The sequence below is a fragment of the Paramormyrops kingsleyae genome, chromosome 19 (assembly GCF_048594095.1).
Source record: "Paramormyrops kingsleyae isolate MSU_618 chromosome 19, PKINGS_0.4, whole genome shotgun sequence".
Classification (NCBI taxonomy): Eukaryota; Metazoa; Chordata; class Actinopteri; order Osteoglossiformes; family Mormyridae; genus Paramormyrops; species Paramormyrops kingsleyae.
Genome location: NC_132815.1, coordinates 2,117,387 through 2,135,614, shown reverse-complemented (window position 1 = coordinate 2,135,614; position 18,228 = coordinate 2,117,387). Strand labels below are relative to the sequence as shown.

Below are 18,228 nucleotides of genomic sequence, written 5' to 3'. Positions count from 1 at the left end.
CGCTGCATTTCTCAGGTATGTTTCGTGCCAATGAGGCAGGTTTTGCTGGTGTGTTTATTTTACTATGTGTCACTGTGTTGTTGTTGAACTGATCCACTAATAATTGAATTGTTTAACGTGAGCTTTTGGCATTGAATGCTGCTGTGTTACTGGAAAATGCAATTGCAGAAAAGGTACAGCTGCAGTGAGAGTATAGGTGGGGTAACTTGGTTTTAGTTTTTCATCTCAAATGCCTCCTCGTCATACAGTTTGTATTGACGTGAGTTTTATATACACTTTAGCACCATTATGCTCGGTTATCCTGCAGGACTGTAGGGCCCCCACACAGCCCCTTTGTTAATCCTCTGTTAGGCTGTAATCTACTGCAGCCTCTGGCCTGTTTAGTGTTTGGACCTGTGACTTGCTTAAATGCACTGCTGTTCACATCACCTGTAATATGATCTGTAATGTGTTTTTTCTTGTAGTTCCTGCTGTATTTCCTTTGTGTGAGTGAGTGGCTGCCTTCATCTTTGTATGCATGATATTGATCAGTGTTCCTGTCTTTAACCAGGTACTGCATGTCAGACTGCAGAGAGGCTAGCGCCCCTGGTGGTGGGACCTCACACTGCGTGTGACTGTCTTCAGATTGCAGTGCCAGTGTGTGCACGCTGTGTGTGACTTTAGCACGGGTGGTTTGTTTATTTACAGTCATTGACAAAAGTCTTGTCACATAAGGACATAGTAACTTAAAAAGGCATATAACTTTATTTCTAATCAATCAATTGTTACAATAAATGGATCAATTTAATGCCAAGGGCTTTCACATTAATAACTGGGTACAAAATGAAGCAGTCAAAAAGTGTCCTGATGTTCACAGCTTGTTAAAGTCCATAAACACCTGTTTTTGCAAGGACAAAAGTCTTGTCATGTCTTTTAATTATTCAACCAATCACAAATTAGAGGTTCACCTGTGACAAATATTGTAATGAACATAATCCCAGGTGTGTATAAAAAGAACCCCAGCACACCAGACCTTCACTTGAAGTGCAACCTGACTTCTGACAACATGCCAAAGATTCAACCACAGACCAAGTCTGCTGCTGAGGTGGCAGACATTGTTAATGTATCCAAACATCAAGTGGAGAGGATTAAAAAAAGATATGAAGTAACTGGTGATGTTCATGACAAGCCCAGGTCAGGCAGACCCCGTAAGACAACTCTTTGAGAGGACCGTTTGTTGCTTTGAAAGTCCAGGGCCAACCCTTTTTCAACTGCAGCAGAGCGACATCAGAACTGTTCACCAGAAACCGCTGTGTCTACAAGAACAGTTTCTTGAATTCTTGCACGCAGTGGTCTCCATGGCCAAATTAGTGCTCAGAAGCCAGCATTAACAAGAACACAACAAAAAAAGCGTGTTCAATTTGCCAAGGCCCACAGCTTGCAGCAAGGATGGACAGAGGCAAAGTGGCAGAAGGTTGATTTTTCTGACGAATCATCCATTGAACTACATACCAAATGCTGCAAATACTGCAGGAGACCTGTTGGAACCCGCATGAACTCAAAATTCACCCAGAAAACAGTCAAGTTTGGTGGAGGAAAAATCATGGTTTGGGGTTACATCCATGGGGGTGTTCGAGAGATCTGCAGAGTGGATGGCAACATCAACAGCCTGAAGTATCAAGATATTCTTGCTGCCCATTACATTCCAAACCATAAGAGAGGGCAAATTCTGCAGAAGGATGGCGCTCCTTCTCATACTTCAGCCTCCACATTGAAGTTCCTGAAACTGAAGAGGATCAAGGTGCTCCAGGATTGGCCTGCCCAGTCACCAGACATGAACATTATTGAGCATGTCTGGGGTAGGATGAAGGAGGAGGCTTGGAAGACGAAACCAAAGAATCTAGACGAACCCTGGGAGTCCTGCAAAACTGCTTTCTTTGCCATTCCAGATGACTTCATCAACAAGTTATTTCAGTCATTGCCAAGACGCAATGCCGCTCCTGTTTTCCCAGCATGCACTGGTGTTTCTCTTCTCTCAGCTCCTCAGCCTGTGCACGCATCGTCTCTGCTGCCCTGAACATGTTCACTGCCTTTTCCAGTGTTACATCCTTCTCACACAACAGTCTGTCTCTGAGATTATTTTCTGGAATTCTACACAGAATTTCCTCAAATCACCAAATTCACAGGTTCTAATTAATGTCAGTAGCTCAGCTAAGTATTGATCAAAACTTACACCTTGTCTCTGGTCTTAGGGGATAAACATATACAATGAGATCCCTGTATCCACAGTTTCAGTAGCTGCAGTTTCAGGTATCTGCGGTTTACCGTTTGAGGTAGTTTGAAAATTGTTTATAAGTGTCAAACCGTGCGACAAGTGAGTACAGGCTGTAAGCTGGTGTTACGGCACAAGCAGGAAAAAGGTGACGATCCACTGGCGGCTCGGTGACAAAAGGGGCTTATAAACAAAACAGAGCAGAACACACTGGGAAGAGCACAAAATAAAAGGACCACGAGGAACCAAAAAGCAAACAGGGAAAACAAGAACTAACTACAGGAATCCTAAAGTAACCTAAGAAGGAAACAGGGTAACACAGGATTATACAACAAGCAGCATGGATACACAGTGTAGGATCACACATGCACATATCACAGGGCCTAAATTCCAGGTGGCCTGAGACAAGGCCGAGCCTGGTACGAGAGGTAGACATTGGCCTAGGCACCAAAGGGGGGTTAGTGACCCCACACACATAAACACACACACACACACACATAACAAGGGAGGCCAGCACTCCAACTTTTTTGCCCAAAGATTTAGGGACCTACAGACAAGCAGAGTGGACCTAATGGACAGGGGTCCCTCGACTTGGCACACAACCCCCTCCCCATACATTCTGCCTTACATATCACTCACCCAACAGACGAACACCCTAAAGGAAGTTTCATTTAAGTTTGGCTTTTGTATACCCTGTATATTGATTTACTCACAACTACTAGTCTCAATATACAGATAGGTTATGTTTGTATGTGTCCTTAGACAATCTTAGTGTTTTGTGTGCCACCCTTATAACCATGTTCACGGAGTATCACCTATTTCACCCCTTTGCACTTGAACACATATAAATTTAAATAAATAGATAGGTATAGCTACCATTGTATATATGTTCTCATGGTATACCAGAAGAATCTGGAAAATTAGTGTAACGAATGTGTCCTAACTTTGTTAAAAACCCCCCCTTCTCTTCCAACATTCCTTTGTGGTCCTTATCTGATCTTGGTGGACCGTCACCAAATTTCTTTGTTCTAACATGCTATGTTAAAAGAACTGAATTAAGTTGTATCTTATCCATTCTGGAGAAGATGAATTGGCATAAGCCACACCAAACAAAATATGTTGTTTCCAGATGTGCAACTTATCTTGATATTACCACAAACTAACGGCCACGCCTATCTATGGATAAGATGTGCTGTTTGTAATATGAATATTTGATGTAATATCCGCACAAAGTGTAACATCTGTTGAGGTGCAACCCAAAACACCTGTATCCTATACTGATGTGAATCAGTCACATAGATAAAATAATTAATTGTTTAATCAATTAATGCAGATGGTATGAGGTATGTACCTATGAAGCTGGTATGGCATGTTTGGTGTCAAACTGATTGTTAATCACCCCTGATTCCAAATCTGGTCAGTGATTACCATAAAAGTGGATGTATCAAAGGTTATAACAGCTTAATGAAAATCATCAGTAAAGGGAGTGTAAGGAAGAGGACTCCCTTACTATTATTTATATTGTAGGCCTAATCGGTATAGCACGTTAGCAGCATACTTTTCACTTTATTAAAGGCATGGTATATTAAGCACTTTATTTAGCATCGCACTTTAACCACAGATTTGCATAGAAGAACATGTGCATACAAAAATTTAATTGTGTGTTGAATATTTATTGGGAATTTTAAAATCAGTTGGTAGCCTTGTTTTAGATCCTGCACGGCGGCTCCTCATCAAGGAAGGTGGTGGTGCCTGTGAAACAGAAAAGGAATGGTGATTGAGAGAGAATAAGGTTTACTAGTAAGGAGAACTAAGGCAGATGTGTGTGGGTGGAAAATCTAGAATTAAAGGGGATGCAAAGAAATGATTGTAAGATGTGATGACTCACCTTTCTTTCCTGTGTTCTCTCCAAGGTGTTTGGGCAAATATTTCCCCGGGGGTCCAGACACCAGTTAAAGGTTCCGGGAGAGACCACGGGTTAAGGGAGTGTGGGGAATCTTTTGTGTTTGGGGTTTATAATTTGGGGTTTGATGTAAGATTAAAGTGGAAAATATTTATTAATATGAAAATGTGAAAATGTATTTGTATATTTATGTATTCAGGTTAATGTGTTGTGTATTATGGTGGAAGGTGGGGATTTAAGAAATTACCTGTAAGTGGAATGATGGTTTAACCTGTGACAGCTTAAAGTATTTAAGGCTGCCAGTTGTCATTAGACGAGAGTTGTTGTTGTGCTGTGAAGAAGCTCGACGGGTGAATTGGTTGTAAGAAGAGCTGCATGACAATAAATATGCGTTGTTCCACTGCATTTGTTTTAGTCTTCCTCACTGTCAAATCCAGCCGCTAAGGGCCGCCTCGTTACAGGGAGAATCAGTCAAGTCATAAATCCCAAAAGGACTGATACAGACCCCCTTCCAAAAGCCCGCCAAATGGATGGCCAGCCATTGGGCCAGGAGTCGAATTCCTGGTCATCCCTATTCATGAACTTTACAGCATAAAACCCTGGCACCTCAGAACAAAGAAGAGCAGAACAACCATCAGCCCAAGGAGAACAACCATTAGCCAGGGCAAACAGATCATCAAGCGCAGAACGACCATCAGCAGCGCAGGAAAAGACCATCAGCCTGGGAGAAGAGAAGCCCACAAGAAGCCCTCCGGTGAAGGCCCAGCTGAACAGAGAACAGCACCCAAGACAAAGCTTCACCAGGAGAGAGAATCCAAAGGGGCTCCACTCCACCGCTCCAAACGCCGCGCCTTCCTGAGTGCCATCAGCTCAGCAGCTCTGCCATCAACTGCCAAGACCCCCCCTCCCACTCTTCAACCAAGTAAACCAACTTCCTTTCATTCTAACAACTTAAGCTGTTCTGTTAACCTGCTATAAGACTTTAGGGTCGTGTTTCCACAAACTGTGCTTGCTTTGCAGAACAGTATTTCCCATTTAAGGTTACTCATTTAAATCCGGTCATTGCATTTTTCATAATTACATCGTTTGTTTTATTCCGTTATTTCGTGTTTGTTGTTTGTGTTAGGTGTAATGTCTGTCTTATGTTAGTTGTAGTGTTAGCTAGGAATAAATGCATGTCTTTTACACAACTTCAGCCTCCGTCATTGAGTACTCACACTAAGTTCCTGCCTCTGTGCGATCTTGCTACACGCTCTGAACCTCAAACTCGCCTGAAACATCGCGAGACTCTCTCTCATCTGCCGTAAGGGGGGCTTCGCTACCAATCGTTTACATTACCTGGTGATGCAGCTCGCTGGATGAGCCTTCTAACCCAGGTTACTAAACGATACTGGTAATTAGTGAATCCCATTTAAGTCTCACATTAACAGACTCACAGGGATACCGCAATTGAGTTTGGAGGAGCCGACCATTCGGCATAACGATTGATTAATAATCAGCATTAAATAATAATTAATTAAACTTTAATTAATTTCAAACATATTGGTGGAGATATTAAAAATTACCTGAGCTAATAATTCCTACAACAGTGAGAGACTAAAGACCTGAGCAGGGGCAGGCAGTTAAATACAAAGGTAACTGGGCTAATGAGGGGCAAGGTGTGGAACATCAGACAATCAACCAATAACGACGACGCAAAGTGTTTAGTATTGCAGAGTGTAAGTGTTTAGGAACAACAGGAACTCAGTCACAAAGTGGCAGATCATGTAAAGTAACAGAGCGGGGTCATCGAGTGCTGAGGCACATAGTGCATAAAAATCGCGATTGGTCTGTTAACTAAAGGGGGAGGAGCTTACATGGTGTTCCTTCACAGGCACAATAAGTGGGCCCCCCATCCCCAATACTACCCCCGCCCCCCCTTATCACACACACCAGGCACAAATAGGCATATACACTCACCTAAAGGATTATTAGGAACACCATACTAATACGGTGTTTGACCCCCTTTCGCCTTCAGAACTGCCTTAATTCTACGTGGCATTGATTCAACAAGGTGCTGAAAGCATTCTTTAGAAATGTTGGCCCATATTGATAGGATAGCATCTTGCAGTTGATGGAGATTTGTGGGATGCACATCCAGGGCACGAAGCTCCCGTTCCACCACATCCCAAAGATGCTCTATTGGGTTGAGATCTGGTGACTGTGGGGGCCATTGTAGTACAGTGAACTCATTGTCATGTTCAAGAAACCAATTTGAAATGATTCGAGCTTTGTGACATGGTGCATTATCCTGCTGGAAGTAGCCATCAGAGGAGGTGGTCATAAAGGGATGGACATGATCAGAAACAATGCTCAGGTAGGCCGTGGCATTTAAACGATGCCCAATTGGCACTAAGGGGCCTAAAGTGTGCCAAGAAAACATCCCCCACACCATTACACCACCACCACCAGCCTGCACAGTGGTAACAAGGCATGATGGATCCATGTTCTCATTCTGTTTACGCCAAATTCTGACTCTACCATTTGAATGTCTCAACAGAAATCGAGACTCATCAGACCAGGCAACATTTTTCCAGTCTTCAACTGTCCAATTTTGGTGAGCTCGTGCAAATTGTAGCCTCTTTTTCCTATTTGTAGTGGAGATGAGTGGTACCCGGTGGGGTCTTCTGCTGTTGTAGCCCATCCGCCTCAAGGTTGTGCGTGTTGTGGCTTCACAAATGCTTTGCTGCATACCTCGGTTGTAACGAGTGGTTATAAAGTTGCTCTTCTATCAGCTTGAATCAGTCGGCCCATTCTCCTCTGACCTCTAGCATCAACAAGGCATTTTCGCCCACAGGACTGCCGCATACTGGATGTTTTTTCCTTTGCATATCATTCTTTGTAAACCCTAGAAATGGTTGTGCGTGAAAATCCCAGTAACTGAGCAGATTGTGAAATACTCAGACCGGCCCGTCTGGCACCAACACCAATGCCACGCTCAAAATTGCTTAAATCACCTTTCTTTCCCATTCTGACATTCAGTTTGGAGTTCAGGAGATTGTCTTGACCAGGACCACACCCCTAAATGCATTGAAGCAACTGCCATGTGATTGGTTGATTAGATAATTGCATTAATGAGAAATTGAACAGGTGTTCCTAATAATCCTTTAGGTGAGTGTATATAAAACATAATGTGTAAATGTCCTGTAGGTGTAGTAATAGCAATTAAGCTATAGTAAAACAATAGGAAATATATTTTTTACTGTTTATCAGCTTTTATCCCTATGAAATGTTTATTCACTTTTACACATTCCTAACATGTAACATGGAATATTACAGGAACACAGACATGTGAGCAGGTGGGGACCCCCCAGGAAATGTTAGCAGTTTCAAGGACAGAACTGAAGGGCCCAGTACCAGGAACCTGAAAAGGCTACAAGACAGATAAGAGCCGAGCCAACAAGGAACAAAGAGAAACATCTGGCGAGATCATCTGGGAACGTCACCCCCAGAGAAGGTATGGAATGTGTGTTGATTTGTAAGTGGGGGCTCTTCTCCTTTCCATGGGGGAGCCCCTGTGGGCACAGACAGAATAAACAGGAAACTTCTCCCACCCCAAGGTGTCGGCGTTTTATTTATGCCGTTTTGTCAGATTATTGACACAAGTGACAAGATTTCATCTGATTCATCTCGTCGGAATGAATTTACTGCAGCATGACAAAAGTCCAAGAAATGAATAGGGTTAGGATAAAGATAAAGATAAGATAAACCTTTATTAATCCCACAGTTGGGAAGGAAGCTTAGCTGCATCATTTGGGGCTGGAGAATAGATAATAACAGCGAGATGATGTCCATCATGTTGAACTCCATGAGATGTGACCATGTGGCCAAGGAACCACAAGCTGGTCCTGCTGAAGAGCCGTTTGTCTTTGTCCAGCTGCAGATCTGCCTCTTGTATGTGCTGAAGAACAGCTGGAGTGTTTGGTCATGTTCTGTTTATGTTTCACCCCAAAGGATAATTTCATCAAGACAGTTTCCTACATTTGCTGACGCCGCAAAACTGTCGCTGACATTTTCATAAAAGCAGATGGAGCTGAAGCCAACCAACATGGAACTTAACAAAACAGGAAAAGTCCTTTGTGTGTAATGAAAGCTGTTAAGTCATGACTGTCCTGAGACAATGGTAACTGAAAGTATGCACTTTCCAGGTCAGTTGTGGAGAAGACAGTAGCCCCTCTCAGCTATGATAACATTTCCTCCATGTGTGTAATAGGGTAGCTGTCTGTTACATCTGCTTTGTTAGGCTCATGCAAATCCAGACACATACAGATTCCCCCAGACTTCTCCTGCACAATGACGATGAGTCAAACCCATGGTGAAGCATCAGTCTTCCCAGTGATACCTGCTTAAGAAGACAATATAGTTCCTTAATCACAGCATTCTGAACAGAGAGCGGCAAGTGGCGTACAGGTGGGACACTGTCTGCTATTTCAACTATTTTTAAAAATCCTTTGGCTGAACCCAGAGACACCCGGGTTGGCGGAGCAGCAGGCAGGTGACTGACAGGTTTGGAAGTTGTCATGGTAACTGGAATGATAGCAGTGCTGTTACAGCAAAGATTGAGTCCCTTTATTAAATCCGGTCCAAGCAAACAGAGCCTGACTCAACAACATAACTTACCGCAGCATGTAATGTCGTCCTTAGAGACAGTGACCGGTAACAATCCAAGAGCTGCACTTGGAGCCTCAGAGTCTGTGGCCAGTTTTACAGCAGAAGGTTGTAAGGATTCACCAGCGAAATAAAGATTATAAAGTGATTTTGGCAAATTGGAAACTGAGAGTTCGGAGTCCCCAGTCAATTCCACTGGCAGTGCAGTCGATGTATCAGTGTTAACAAGCCAATGGGTTATGTTAGTTGCTGTTTGCTCTTGTACATAAAGGATTTGCACATTAATCAATTTCATCTCCATTACAGACTGTATTTGTGAGGAATGACACACTCTAGCAAAATGTCCAGTTTTCTGACAAGACTTGCATATAGCAGAAGCTGCAGGGCAGTTTTTCCCATTAGCAAGGTGCTAATCAGACCCACAGTGATAACAGGCTCACAGGGATGCAGGGCGGGGAGGAGGCTGTGCAGACAGCGACACGGCGGTGGTTTAGTGAGCGGTTTGCGATGGTGGCGTCCTGCAGGAATCGGCCTGGCATTTACAGCCCATACATGTAAGGAGAGCTGGCTGGAGATACATCTCACCTGCTACCTATCAGCTTTAGTCTGAGGCCCAAGTCTAACAGCCTGACTGAGGGTCACATCAGTCTCTGTAAGCAGGAACTCGCCAATCTGGCTGCCAGCCACATTTTCCATAAACTGATATTCCATCTAAATTAGCTGTAAAATCACAAGTGGCTGCTACGTCTCTAAGGTCAGCGATATGCTGTAAGACTCAGTAGGAGCTTGAACACATTTTCTAAAAGCATGTCGCACTGCCAGCACATTTCTCTTAGGAGTGACATGTGCACGCAGCACCGTAATGGTGTCCTGCATCGACTCACCATGAACCAGAAAAGTGTAAAAGGGTCTCTGACTCGAGGCAGTGGAGAAGCAGCACGTTTGCGAGTGTCCTGCCAGTCGTCCTCCGGTGTGGCAACAACAAGCAAATGATTCCTAAGTTTCTAAGTTTAATCCTGGTATCAAACTGCATAGTCGGCTCCCCTGTGCCCAGCAGAAAGTGACCATTAAAAGAATGAGTGACCACCATCAGACAGTAGTTGGTTCCTCATCACCAGTTTAAATTGTGGCTTGAAGGAATCAGGGAAACATTAGGGATGCGCTGCTCGATACACCGTATCGAGTTTTCAAAGCAACAGTGTTTTGAGGCTGTGCCTCAGTGCCTCGCGTCACATGACATTGTCATGTGGTCACTGGGAAAGACGCTTCCAAACTTCTCTGAAACGTCATACAGTTCTCAAAAACAATGCAAGCCAGATGGTACAGCTCACTGTAATGATAATGTGCATAAGTGAACAATAAATATAAATGTATATATACATTGCTTGGCAAAAAATCACATACTTTCATATTTTGTGGTGCACATTCATCATGGCATTGTTTCCACTAACTTATGCAAAATCTCAGCATTTATTTTCATCCATAATTGCATTAATTTCTCGCTGAGATCTTGTACTGAAGGCAAGTCCATAAAGTCCACCTCCATAACGTCGTCTTCAGCTCATCCCAAAGACTGTCAATGGGGTTAATGGCCAAATCACATGTGAAAATGACTCCAAAGGCTCCTGAGTCACTCTTTCCCAGTTCGAGCCCCATGGACCTTGGCCTCCTCATCCTGGAACACGCCCATGTCATTAGGGAAGGAAACATCCATTGATGGTGGATGGAGGTGTAACCCGGCCATTCAGTAGATTCAGGTACTCAGCTGACTTCACTCTATTGCTGTGTAACGTTGCTGAGCTGTAATAATGATCCAGTCATTGGCTTTTAAGTATTTGCTGATACAAATTCAAATGGCAAGTTTTCTTGGCCTTCAGTGCATATTCTAATTATAGGTTAATGGGCTTGCATTACCAGTAGAAGCAAGTCAGAATGACCCTCATACACAGAATGTCATGCATACAAGTATATTTTAACACAGTTGTGACTGTCGTCGGCTGCTTTGTTTAATAGGAAGCTTATATATGACACGTGTCAGTGACACATTCACTTAGAAAAACACCAGGAGTGGGTGTAGGATGTTTTATTGACCAGTAGATGTCGACATAGAGTCTAATGCTTTAAAACATCAAACCCGTGTAACTGCAAATGCATCATTGTCAAAAGCCTCGTTCAGCAGATCCATAGAAAACATAGTTAAGCTTAAACTTATTTTAATGACACTCTGAACAATGTGTAATACACTTCTCCATACTCTGCTCACTCCTCACTCTCTTTCGTCCCTCTGCCATCTGTCTCCCCCTACTGGCCTGTATGTGTTTAGCACTGAATACAGCAATAAGTAAGATTTATAATCCTGAGATGTGTGCCTTGGCTTACAAGGTTGTTAAAATCTGACTTTTACTTAACATTTCAGTTTTTGTACGTACATATATTCTTCTGCATGAATGTACAGACATTTATATACATGAGCTCCCTGGTTTGGCTCCTTTTCTATCACCGGCTGGGTTGCAGTCTTTCTGTGCCAGAAAGGGCTTGTTGTGTGTGGCCAGCAGGTGGCGCCAGCCCTGGGGTGTATCTAGCAGGGGGGGTCTGGGGGAGGGGTGTGGATGTGCAGGAGCTGGGGGGGTCAGCTGACGAAGCCCCTCCCTCAAGTCTCTGTCCTCATGTCAGAGTGAGTTCTCTGCTCCCTCACTGCAGGCGACCCACCCAGACCCTGACCTCTGACCCCGTGCAGACCCTGACCTCTGACCTCCCCCCTCGGCCCCCGCCCTTCCCTGGCTGGCACCGGTCCGCTTGGTGTCATTCTGTTTGTCCCACTCTGTCCTTAACACACGTTTGTCTGTCTTTCATTCCGGTTTTATTAGACACGTCTCTGCTCTCGTTCCCCATAAAGTCCGGGTCCCTTCCTGCTGGCGTCTATCTGCCAGCCACCTGAAGGGGGCGCCACAAACAGAGAGAGCCTCACAGGAGACTGAAACACAGCAGTGTGACAGAAGGCTGTGCTACTGTATCCAGTCCTGTGCATTAATTCTCATGGTCGCTTTCAGATTGATGAGGAAATAAAACAGATCATTCAAAATAGAATATTCATGACATTTTATTTTTAACTACAAATACAGGAGAAGCATAACGACAGAAACAAATGTTCATGATTCATGCCTTTTCAGAAATTCACATATAATAAAATATTTCATTTAATGCAAACCCTTTTCTCCATGGTATATTGTGGGCTGTTGGAGACGGACCAGAGCCAATTAGAAGGTTTTTAATTAAAACTCACATTCATGTTCATTTATTCATTTATTCAGCAGACGCTTTTGTCCAAAGTGACGCACAAGCGAGGGAGAGAGTAAATCACAAGCGCAGTACCGGTCCCGGCCTGTGTGGCGCCCTAGGCGAGCATCAACGCCGGCGCCCCCCATCTGAGGCAAAGTGAAACTGCAGGGGAAGCTGACGCCCCTTCAGAAGTTGCCCCCCTAGGCGGTCGCCTATGTCGCCTGTAGGACTGACCGGCACTGCACAAGCATACAGCTGTAAAGGAGCCAACTGGGCAAAAGTGCAGCTGGGCTGAGCTTCCAGTTAATGCCCAGTGGCAAGAGCAAGTTAGCACTGTAGCAAGAGCCATACAGTGTGTCAGAAAGACACCAGTGCACCGGTGATAATAGCGGCTTTTAACAGTGCATATATTTGTACATATTTCAGGTAAAGGTTCTGATACTGTGAGGATTAGGACCCAATTCTGACGGTGGCATATTCTGTAAAGTTGTCAGAATTTGCTCTCTCTCTCTTTTTCGGTGCCGGATGATTGACCATGGAATAGGTGACTTCGTCCTCTGTCTGCTTACACACAGCAAAGAATAAAATGCAGTGTCAGGAATAATTGAATCAATAAGGATCTCATATACTGAATGGATGTCTGTGCTCACCGTCTTCGGATTGGATGCCATGTGATTCTCTGACACACGGGGAGGTGAAGAACCATCTTTAAGCAAAACACAAATATGCATTCATACTCCAGCTCAATGTTTAAGACTAAATATGAAGGAAATGAACGTCATTAAACCCTCAGTAACAACTTCTTACTGGGAGAAGAGGACACTTACAAATCACACATAGTAAACATCCTAGTCTAATATGTCTGATGGTCCATCATCTCTCATATCTATGCTCCTGTAAGCTGTTTAAAATAAAGGTAATTTAAATAAAATATTAATGGTCCATTATGGCAGCTGAGAGGCCGGTTATGACAGAGTCAGAGTGTCCAGCAGCTCTGTGACTCACCTGCCCTCCTCCTGTACGTCACCATGACGACAGCAGCCAGACACACAGCTCCAAACACAGCAGCTGCAGCCAAGATACCTGGCAGGAGTCCTGAGAGAGTATAGAACAGTGCGGGAGACAAGGATGTGTTACTATGGCGACCACAGTGACAGACAGGTTCAGCTAACAGAAGGTAACAGTGATTTTATGCATTTCTGCTCATACATTATGGGATTATACTGTTATTATGCTTAAAAATTAAGGTAAAAAACAGGAACCAGAAATATCACTGTACCTGCAGTTGTGTGATTTGTATGGTTAATATGGGAACCAGTATGAGTTTGTGTCTTCAGTGTAGTTCCCTTATGATCACTGTTGTCTTCAAGACTGTCTGTCAGTTGAGTACAAACACACAGAATTTTTTGCTCAGTTTCTACCACTAACCAGCTGGAGAATGTTAACTTGAATCAGACACTGTTAAGGACTAAACACTCATGTTATTTTGGTAAAAGGGTCTCACATTGAGGTTTTGTAGGAGAAAGATGAACAGTCACAGAAATGGCTGTGGATGTTTTCTCTGTAGGTCTGTGTTTGATTCCTGTAGTTTTACCACGACCCTGTTCTGGATAAACAGTAATGAAGCTGGAAGTTACTTAAGATCTTTCCATGATGAGCTTCTCAGTAACAGAACTTCATTAAAAAGTGAATCTGGATGTGGAAACACACTTTCATCCCTGATCTTTTTAAAATTAAACATCCTGAATAAGCAGCTGCAGTAATACACTGTGCTACTGAATCATAGTTTGCTTTATTATACTTATTTTTTAATATTCACACATTTATTTTTGTAAGATTTAAATAATATTTAATATCCAAATATTTAACATTTCCCCGCAACCCAGGAGGATAAACAGGTTGGAAAATGTATGGATGGATATTTAACATTTATTACATTTCTTTAACTGCTGAATTATTTCTTTTTTAAAGGATTTTAAATTTAAATTTAAAAATAGATCTTTAAAAAATCACAAACCAGAAATGAGACACCCTACCTGCTGTAGTACTGACTGTCCCTGTGTTTATGGGATTTGTAAGGGAATCAGGGTGAGTTGGTGTCTTCAGTGTAGTTTCTGTGGCTGTGGGTGTTTTCTCTGTAGTTTTACCACGACCCTGTTCTGGATAAACAGTAATGAAGCTGGAAGTTACTTAAGATCTTTCCATGATGAGCTTCTCAGTAACAGCACTTTATTAAAAAGTGAATCTGGATGTGGAAACACACTTTCATCCCTGCTAAGGGGACCTGATCTTTTTAAAGTTAAACATCCTGAATACGCAGCTGCAGTAATACACTGTGCTACTGGATTACAGTTTGCTTTGTCCTTCTCATTATCAGCAGGGGGAATTTCTAGAAAATTGGCTGTTTTCAATAAAGTGCTGTTTATGAAGATGCTCAAAGCATGAAACAATTCTGAAGTTCTTATGTGAAACATAAAAAGATCTTTGTAAGAAATACTAATAGCCTGAACTTTCTGGTATAACCCTACATTTTTTTTAATTGATTTAACATTTGGCAATTTTTCTGAATAACTACTCATAAAGAATTTCATCTACCAAACACAAATGCTTTTCTGAAAGAGTGTGTGCTTACGTTTTATATTACAGACAGTCCCGGGTTAAGAACAACTGACTACAGACAACTTCTACTTATGAACGGGCTGCAATAAAGTCCATTATATAAAACTTTCAGTTTAAACACAATGGTTCATAATTAAGTTTGTGACGCTTGTGAAACTATTGTGCGGCTCTCGGTAAAGTACAGTACAGTGTAGTTGCGTTTATTACCATATAATTATTATTGTTATTATGTAATGTATTATTATTATTCCGACTTAAGTACAAATTCGACTTAAAGACAGATTTAGGGAGCAGATCTCGTTCATAACCTGCAGACTCCCTGTATTTACCAACAGCGGTAGGTTTATATTCAGTTTGCTCTTTAATACTCTGTCTAGTGCCTGACATTACAGAGACAGACCAGCTGTCAGATATGAGAAGGAGAGTTCCTACCAGGGCTGGATGTGAGCTTCACCTTCCCGTTATCCAGCAGCTGACATCGCCATTCCGTCTGGTCCTTCTCTGTCCCCGGATGGTTAATCCACAGAGTGGAGCTACAGGGGTCTGTGTGTGTCTGGGAGCTGGGATCTGTGTCACTAACCCACCGCAGTGTGAGAGATGGGGGACACCGTCCAGGACCTTCATAGGTGTACAGGAGACACTGCAGCGTCACGGTGCCGCCAGACTGCGACTTTCTCACTGTAAGAACACAGAAAGCAAACATTCCACCTCATGTCACTTTCTTTATCTCCTCTTTCTTTCTAGGTCTTAAAATGACAGCGGATAAAATGTACAGATGCACTACAGCTGTAAGCATCGCTGTTTAATCTGAGATTACGGCCGTGATGCTGACGGACTATACATCCATCCGGCCATTATCCATAACTACGGATCTTTAGAGAACATGCAGACATAAAAGCTTAATTACCGCATGAAAAGCTTCATGTATAAATATGTAAAAATGTTAAACAACTGGTCGTGTTTATAATAAATTTCAAGCGCAATAATATTTCATAAGGGAAACACTCACCGGTAAGAACAGACAGGAAAGTACGAGAATCATTTCCGTGTTTCTGTCCATTAATAAACTGCTGACATGTGTACTGTCCAGCGTCGTCAGCGCTGACATTATTAATGTGTAGAGAGCAGTCAGTCAGTAAACTTAGTCTCCTGTGTTTCTGTGGGTCTCTGATCTTCCCATGAGCGACCAGTTCCACAGTAGCTCTGTTAGCCCAGTCATCAGAGTTCCACGTAGTTGAGGAGCAGCCAGGATAAAGTAAATTTTTACACGGCAGAGTGACATTATCTCCCTCTGTGACGTATAAAGCAGGGGATTCCCCACCGGCACCTGGGAGAGAAACATGAAAACTCACTGAAACAGCAAACGGTTTAGTCACAAAAATCACTACTGTATATCCGGGGGGGTGATTTGGGTCATACAACAAATACCTCAGATTGGAATAATTTTGGTCTGTCATAACTATAGTTGTTTAGGAAGAAATTAATGTATGAAACAAAGTGTCGATTATAAAGCTGTTATTGTGTTATTACAGTATGATTTTCAACTGGACGAATCCCCCCCCTGCGTAGCTGGTACCGCCGTAAAGTGTGTGTGTGTGTGCGCGCTGTGATAGGTTGGTGCCCCATCCTGGGTTGTTCCCTGCCTTGCGCCCATAGCCTCCGGGATAGACTCCGGACCTCCTGCGACCCTGAATAGGACCAGCATTTACAGAAGATGGATGGATGGATAAAATAACTGTATTTAGACCATGAAAGAAATAAAACACTTTAGCAATTTTGGTTAATGCGCTATTTTAAACAAGTATGAAATGTTATATTTCAAATAAGTATGAAATATTTAATAAGTCTTAAGGAATAAAAAACTTCCGCAGTCAGAACATTTTTTTTGCGAATATCTACCCAAACAGGCCAGCAGAGGGCAGCACATATCACCCGCACCAGGGGGTTATGTGTTCCTTATTAGGTGGATATGGTCAGCTGTGTGCATACGGGCCTGTATATAGCTGTTGTTTTAAGTCCACTTTTTGCGATTATCTGCCTGCGGTCAGCGATGGTGTGTGTGTGTGTGTACAATACAGTGGTACCTCAGTTCTCGAACTCATTAGAACTGGAATTTCTTAAAAGTCGAACCAACCAGTTCGAAAAAAAATTACCTAGAGCTCGATCTGAATCTCAGAAGTCAATCCGTGCACGAACGCCGACCTAAGATGACTTGTACACACGGGGAAATGAGTCACGCGGCACATCTCTCAGCGGAAACAAAGGGTAATGCTTTAGTCTCAGCCTCGCATTCGCTGTGATAGCATGTTTACACTATAGCTGAATACATATATTTAGACAGAAAAATACATTTAGACAATGATAGACAGTAACAGTAATTATTGTTATATAATAAAATACATTTAAAAATAAAGATTTCTTATTCATTATTTTAATATTAATAATAAACCATTAAAATGTCTAATTATAATAATATTGTTGTGCCGAGCGGGGACGGAACGGAGACAAAGGACGTCAGGGTATTGGGGAATACGGGGTTTAATTACAGGTAAGGCAGACAAAATGCAGATGGACAATACAATGACCGGACTGGGGAAATAAACTGAAACACGGACGAAATACAGAGGGTTAATGAAAACAACCAGAAACAGCTGATCACACGGGGATTCCACACGGGGTTAATGAGGGGGCGTGGCACACGGAAGGAGCGGACAATCGGGGCAGGACACATTGTTTGGATACATTTATTTTCTGACTTTACAAATTACTGTTTTGATAAATGTGCTTAGATGCGTTTAGTACAGTATATGCTCTTCTTATTTTATCCGGTTCATTTTGTGTTTAAATGCTAAAAAAACATATTTAGGTGTAATTTTTTGGGGCCGGGAACCAATTAATTGGTCTTCCATTATTTCTTATGGGGAAAATTCGATCACAACTCAAACTTTTTAGGATTAGATCCGGAGTTCTGAACGGATTAAATTCGAGTTCTGAGGTACCACTGTATATACACATAAATAGACACACACACTGATTATACTTCATCTTGGTATTCTCGGCGCTGTAGAGTGGTGACGTGTTGAATGCCGCTCCTCGCAGATTTGTCTGTTTTGCGTATATTGTCTTGTTTGTAATGTCTAGTTCACAGCCAGGAAGTAGTCTAATCCAGTACGATAGACAAACACTCCTAAATTTTGGCGAAGAATATGGAAAAACTGCTGTTTTAGACCCTGAGGTGACTTCGCTACTCACCCGCGAGCACATCGGTCGATGCGACCCAGCTGGAAGCAACCGGAGGACGCGTGGGCGGAGACGGGGCCGTAGGGCTGGGGTGCAAGTCAGACTGAAACGCCGCGGACTACGACCACCGATGCCAAGCGTTTTCCTGGCAAACGTCAAGTCCTTGGACAACATATTGGACGACCTCAGAGGAAGACTTCTATTCCATAGAGAGCTGAGGAACTGCTGTGTCCTCTGTTTCACGGAGACGTGGCTGACCGAGAGCATTCCAGACCATGCAGTCCAACCG

General features: G+C 42.9%; 1 protein-coding gene across 1 annotated transcript in view; it reads right to left on the bottom strand.

Annotated features, from left to right (window-relative positions):
- Nucleotides 1-11,967: 11,967 nt before the first annotated feature.
- Nucleotides 11,968-18,228, bottom strand: part of LOC111843825 (uncharacterized) — a 90,301-nt gene continuing 84,040 nt past the window's right edge. The window contains exons 4-9 of the mRNA XM_072702814.1: nt 14,117-14,239; nt 13,585-13,686; nt 13,360-13,455; nt 13,086-13,175; nt 12,731-12,786; nt 11,968-12,641 (exon numbers count right to left, since the gene is read on the bottom strand). Of these exons, the coding sequence (XP_072558915.1) occupies nt 12,531-12,641; nt 12,731-12,786; nt 13,086-13,175; nt 13,360-13,455; nt 13,585-13,686; nt 14,117-14,239 (578 nt within the window). The 3' untranslated portion in view covers nt 11,968-12,530. The remainder of the gene's footprint in view (nt 12,642-12,730; nt 12,787-13,085; nt 13,176-13,359; nt 13,456-13,584; nt 13,687-14,116; nt 14,240-18,228) is intronic.